Raw genomic sequence first — 6,302 nt, forward strand, 5'->3', positions numbered from 1 at the left:
TGGGGGCGTGTGTCGGGGACGCGGTCGGTGGTGGGCGTGGGCGGGGCCACCGGTGGCTCAGGCGGCGCTCTCTGCAGAAACCCAGATGTGGATCTGCAAGCCCACCGCCTGCAACCAGGGCAAAGGCATCTTTCTGCTCAGGAGCCAGGAGGAAGTCGCTGCCCTCCAGGCCAAGACCCAGAGCGCGGAGAGCGACCTCACCTGCCGCAAGACGGCGTTCCGGGTGCCTCAGGCCCGGGTTGTGCAGAGGTACTGGCCTGGACGCCAGTGGGGCGTCGGTGGGGCGGGGCTGGTCCTGGGCCGCACCGGTGCCTGTGAGGGCTCCTGGGAGCCTCGGGCCCACAGAGGAGTGCTCAGCTGTGGTGTCCCCACATGGTCCCCTGTGCAGCCAGCAGAGGTGGAGGTATCACATCCAGTTGGGTTCGCAAAAGAGATGGGCCCCTGCGCAGAGGATCCTGGACATGGGGGTGGGGCACGGAAGGCTCGGTCATTCTGTCCCTCAGCCCGGGCCCTGCCCCTCTGCCCTGCAGAGAGCCCACCCTTGGCAAGTGTCCCTACCGCCAGCTTCTCCCCCAGCTCTTGCCCAGGCAGTGCAGCCTGCAGCCAGAGCTGGCTGTCCCTTCCCCATCCCCTGCCTCTGGGTGAGGCCCATACTCCGGCCTCACACTGGAGGGCTCAGTCTGGCCTCCCGAAGCTCCCTTTGGAACTCCCCATCTCCAGTGTGGATGCTCACCTGTCACAGCCGCGGTCGCTGCCCCTGCCCCCACCCCCGGTTCCATCCCAAGCAGCTGCTCCCAGCCTCTGGGGCCATAGTCCTATAGTCGCTCCACCTGGGATGCCCCCTCCTTGGCTCCCCAGTGCCACTCACCCTTCCAGGCCCAACGTCAGCCCTCCCCTCCCGCAGGCAGTCCTCCCTGCCCACGGGCGCAGTCCACTTCCATCCAGGCTCAGAAATACCGCTGCCAACTCTGCGCCCAGCTGGGGGCGGGGGGGTGGTCACACCTGGGACGGGTGGCGGGAGTGCTGAGGAGCTGGCCCAGGCCGACCGGCCCCGGGCTCAACTCTCGTGCCCCCAGGTACATCCAGAACCCGCTGCTGCTGGACGGGAGGAAGTTCGACGTGCGAGCCTACCTGCTCATCGCCTGCGCGGTGCCCCACATGGTCTTCTTCCGCCACGGCTACGCGCGCCTCACCCTCGGCCTCTACGACCCCCATTCCAGAGATCTCAGTGGCCACTTGACCAACCAGGTGAGCGCACGCCCTGCAGCCCGGGGGCAAGACCACTGCTTAGGGACACAGAGGAGAGACAGCTGTAGACATGGCTCGGGCCCCGAGGTGGCCAGGCCCGGAGGTGGCCTGGGCTGCCTTCGTGGCAGTCTATAGTACCTCAGCTTCGGCCACAGCAGGGCATCCTGGCGAAGTGACCAGAGCCCCAGCTTGGTCCCCTCTGGGTACATGGGGCTGGGGAGGACTGAGGGTTTCTGTAGGGTCCTCGGTGAAGACACCTGTGGGCCAGAGGCCACCGGGGAGGGTCCTCGATGGGAAGAGTGAGCAGGGCCCACCCTGAGGGTCGGCGAGGGGCTCCACGGCTGAGAGCATCTCAGTGGAAGACGGTGTCTTGGGAGGGTCCTGGTGCGGGGTCTCCAGGCGCCACCCTGCCCCCCAGTTCATGCAGAAGAAGAGCCCCCTCTACATGCTGCTGAAGGAGGACACGGTGTGGAGCATGGACCACCTCAACCGCTACATCAACGACAAGTTCCGGAAGACCAAAGGCCTCCCCAGGGACTGGGTCTTCACCGCCTTCACGGTCTGTGGCCTGGGGGGTGGGGCCAGGGTCCTTGGGGTGCGCGAGGGCGTCGTCTGCACGGGGCTGGGCGTGGAAGGTCCTGGGGAGGGAGGGCGCGTCCGGACTGGACAGTGTGTGTCTGTGTGGATGACCGGGTGGTGGGAGCTGGCCTTTCGGAGCTGTCTCCATCTCTCGCTCTCTTAATCAGATCATCCACGTGGCATAAAATTCGCCGTTTCGAAGCACGTGGGTCAGTGGCTTCAGTATATTCACGAAGTTGCGCAATTACCACCACTACCTAATTTCACGACATTTTCATCTTCCGCAAAAGAAACCCATCCCCATTAGCCGTCGCCCGCCGTTCCCCTCCCCCGGGTCCTGGCAGCCACTCCTCTGCTTGCTCTCCCTACACATTCCCCATTCTGGGTACTTCACGTAAATGGAGTCGCCGATACGGGGCCTGTCCCGGCTTCTTGCTCTCCGCGTCACGTGTTCACGGCACACCTGGTCACAGCATGTGTCGGTTTCCACAGCTTAGCGATCCCCCCCCCAGGGCTGGACCACGGTTTGCCTAGATAAACATTCATCAGTCGACGGACATCTGGGTTGTTTCCACTGTCTGTCTATTGTGACTAATGCTGCTGTGAGTGTGCGTTTACAAGTTTTTGCACAAACATGGATTTTTATCTCTCTCGGGTGTATACCTAGGGCTGGAATCGTGAGGTCACGTGGAAACTCTCACGTTTACCTTTTGGAGGACGTGCCAGCCTGTGTTCCACGCTGGCTGCAGTATTTCACGTTCCCACCAGCGATGTCTGAGGGTTCCAGTGTCTCCGTACCCTTGCCAAGGCTTTTTCTTTTTCCATTTTTAGCAGCCGTCCAGGGGCGTGAAGTGGTCTCTCACTGTGGGTTGGATTGACATTTCCCTAATGGTAATGACATCGAGGCTTCTCATGTGCTTGTTGGCCATCTGTACGTCTTCTTTTGAAAGTTTTCTGTTCAGATCCATTGTCTGTCCTTCCTTGTTGGGCTATAAGAGTTCTTTATATGTTCTGGATGCTCTGCCCTCATCAGCATGCGGTCTGCAGGCATTTTCTCCTGCTCTGTGAGTTCTTTTTTTCCTTTTCTGTTTTGAACAGAAGTTTTAGATTTTGATGAAGTCCAACTTATCTCTTTTCTTCAGTTATTCGTGCTTTCGAGATCATTTCAAAGAATCCATTGCCAAGTCCAAGGTTGGAAAGACTTTAAAATGTTTTCTTCTGAAAGTTTTGTGGTGTAGCTCTTACATGTAGGTCGTTGACCCACTTCGAGTTGATTCTTGCACAGGGTGTGAGGTAAGGGTCCAACTTCATCCCTTTGTACGTGGCCATTCTGTGTCCCAGCACCATGTGTCAAGGAGACTGTTCTTGACACATTGTTGAAAATAACTGACCAGACACTCTCGGTTCTGTGCCACTAGAGTGCACGCCTCTGTCGAAGCTGCACCGCGCCGTTGTGACACTGATGCTTCGCTCCGTTCATGCGCTGTCTTACCCTGACTGGAATGCGAAGGTCCAACTGCTCCTACGTTTCTAGGACGAATCCCATCAGACGTGGCACGTTATTCTTTAAACATGGTTCTGGACTGGACTTGGTGCGTCATTGGGTATTTCTGTGTTAGTCTATAGCATTCTTTTCTTGTGTGTTTGTCTGGTTTTGGACATGTCCCCTCCTCTTCTACTTTTGAAGAGTTTGTGAAAAACTAATGTTAATTCTTTAACTGTTTGGAAGAATTCACCAGTAAAACCTCTTGTCCTGGACTTTTCTATTATGAAGGCTTATTTGTTTGTTTGTTTGTTTGTTTTTATTATTACTAACGCAACTGTAATAGGTTATTCTGATTTTCTGTTTCTTATTGGCTCAGGCTTTTTAGTTTGTCTTTCTAGCAATTTGTTTATTTCTTCTAAGTTATCTAATTTGTTTAAAATATCATTGTTCGTAGTATTCTATGAGCAGTTATAATCCTTGTTGTGAGCATTTTCCTCTCTGTGTAAGGTCTTCTTTTGCTGATTTTAGAGATTCGAGTCTTCTTTTCCATTTTCGGCGCCAGTCTAGCTAAGAGTTTGTCAGTTTCGTTGATCGTCTCAGTGAACCGGCTTTTGGTTTCATTGATTTTTCTCCATTGTTTTCTATTTTCTGTTCCCTATGCGTCCTCCCTAGTCTGTTCTTTCTTCCCATCAGCTCGCTTCGGGTGTAGCTTCCTCTTCTGTTTCTAGTTTCTTACGGTTGAAGACAGGGTCACCGATCGGAGGTCCCTGTTTCTGCTCCATGCGGGCGCGTACAGCTCTCTCCGTGTCCCTGGGCGTGGCTCTCGCTGGACGCCAGAAGAGTCTGCGTCCCGCTTGCGTTTTTGTTTGTCGCTTAAGAGTGTGCGGTTTAATTTCCACACATTTGTGGATTTTCCCATTTTCCTTCTCTCATTGATGTCCAATTTGTATCCACTGTGGTGGAATCATATTTTGTTTGATTGGAACTTGTCCTGTGTCCTAAGAAATGCCCTGGAGAATGCGCCGCGTGCGCCGGGGCGGACTGCGCCCTCCAGGTGTCTGTCCGTGGCTCGCAGTGCGGTGAGGCTGCCGTGGGCTTGCCGACCTTCCATCTCGTGTTCTACCCATCACGAAAGTGGAGGACTGGAGTCCGCAACTGTCGCTATCGAACCATCGAGTCCTCCCTTCTACTCTGTCAGTTTTGCTGCGTGTATTTAGAGGCTCCATCGTTAGGTGCACGTGTGCTTATAATTAATCATTATACAGCCTCGATCAATCATTATAAAATGTCCTTTTTTCTTAATGTCAATTTTGGTCTTAAAACCTATTTTCTCTGATATTAATATAGCCGTTCCGGCTCTCTTCCGGGTACTGTTTGCGTGGTATCTTTTTCTAAAGTTTCACTTTCCAACTGTCTGTGTCTTTGGCTCCGAAGTCTCGTCGACGGCATGTCAGTGACGTTTGTACGCATCCGCCTGGATTGCCGCAGCCGCTTTCCAGCCCCTTCAGCGGCACGAGGGCCTTGTTAGCACGCGGGCCACACCTGCCCCTCCTGTGCTCTACCTTCTGTAGCGCTGACCCCAGGGTGAAAGGCAGGGACCTCCCATGCCCCCACGATGTGACTGGCACGCTCGAGTCTCCCCTCCTGCTCTCCCCAGCCGTGGCGGCCTCTCTGTGTCCCTCTGACACCTCAGCACGCTCTACTGTTCTTCCCCCAGGTGTCCCACACCCCACCTCAGGCCTCCAGTCCTTGCTGTCTCCTCAGCGAGGCCCACACAGGCAAGGCCCCTGTCTGCAGCTGCCCCCTGAAGCCCCACCCCACACTCGACTTCGTGTTCTCCGTCAGCGCTTATTGCTTGATACACTGTGCAAAGTGCATAATGACCCGCCTGCCACACCTGCTGTCTGTCCCCCTTGCCACAAGGGATCTGCTCGAGGGCAGACATTTCTCAGACGTCCTCTTCACTCTTGCACCTTAGTATGCGACATGCACTGGGGCGCCACACGTATGCTGAACGGGCAAAATGAGAGTGACAGCGTTTCTGGCTGTAAGCGTGTTCCACACTCCAAGGGTACAAAAATGTGGGCGGGTGTGACCCTGCAGGTAAGGACGCGGGTAGGAGTGCAGATGGGGTCACGAATGAGGCTGCGGTGAGGGGTGTGGCCATGGCTGTTCAGGCTGCGGAGGTACAGTCAGGGCCACAGGTGCCATCCAGTCACCCTTCCATGCTCCGCCTGCAGACGCGGATGCAGCAGATCATGGCCCATTGCTTCCTGGCTGTCAAGTCCAAGCTCGAGTGCAAGCTGGGTTACTTCGACCTCATCGGGTGTGACTTCTTGATCGATGAGAACTTCAAGGTACTGCTGAGGTGTGCTAGGGCGGGAGGGCCTGGTTGGCAGGTGCAAGGAGGCGGGGACTTCTGTCCACACCCCGACCCCGCAGGTGTGCCCCCGGGGTGGGGGGGAGGCTCAGCAGCCAGACCACACCAAGCCCTGCAGGTGGTGAGTCCAAAAGGCTTCGCTCTTCTGGCCAGCCTCAAAGGCCAGACCCTCAGACCCTGAGAGTGCCGGCCCTTGGGGCAAATGTGGGGAGTCAGGCCGTAGAAAAGAGGCGACCTCCCAGGGTCACCGGACCTAACAGAGCCAGGGCCCCAGCCTCCTGCTGGCCAAGTGGTGGGTGGGGAAGGGTGCTGACCAGTGTCCGCCCAGGTGTGGCTGCTCGAGATGAACTCCAACCCCGCGCTGCACACCAACTGTGAAGTCCTGAAGGAGGTGATCCCCGCCGTGGTCATGGAGACGCTGGGTGAGGCCCTGCTGCAGCCCGGGAACCCTCAGAGAGCCCCCACTGCCCGCCCAGTCGTACGGGCCGCCCCGCCCCGCCCCCAGCCTCCCCGCGGTCAGATGCCCGCAAACCTAACTGTCCAGCATCCCAGGGGCCTGCGCGGGAACCCCTCCTTCTGTACATGTCCCGCAGAGAAGAGGCCTCCCGC

General features: G+C 56.8%; 1 protein-coding gene across 1 annotated transcript in view; it reads left to right on the top strand.

The window, feature by feature from the left end:
- Nucleotides 1-6,302, top strand: part of TTLL10 (tubulin tyrosine ligase like 10) — a 49,254-nt gene that overhangs the window by 40,592 nt on the left and 2,360 nt on the right. The window contains exons 10-14 of the mRNA XM_025047843.1: nucleotides 78-249; nucleotides 1,077-1,248; nucleotides 1,667-1,807; nucleotides 5,554-5,670; nucleotides 6,022-6,271. Of these exons, the coding sequence (XP_024903611.1) occupies nucleotides 78-249; nucleotides 1,077-1,248; nucleotides 1,667-1,807; nucleotides 5,554-5,670; nucleotides 6,022-6,271 (852 nt within the window). The remainder of the gene's footprint in view (nucleotides 1-77; nucleotides 250-1,076; nucleotides 1,249-1,666; nucleotides 1,808-5,553; nucleotides 5,671-6,021; nucleotides 6,272-6,302) is intronic.

This window comes from Pteropus alecto, unplaced genomic scaffold, assembly GCF_000325575.1.
Source record: "Pteropus alecto unplaced genomic scaffold, ASM32557v1 scaffold700, whole genome shotgun sequence".
In the NCBI taxonomy this organism is placed as follows: domain Eukaryota; kingdom Metazoa; phylum Chordata; class Mammalia; order Chiroptera; family Pteropodidae; genus Pteropus; species Pteropus alecto.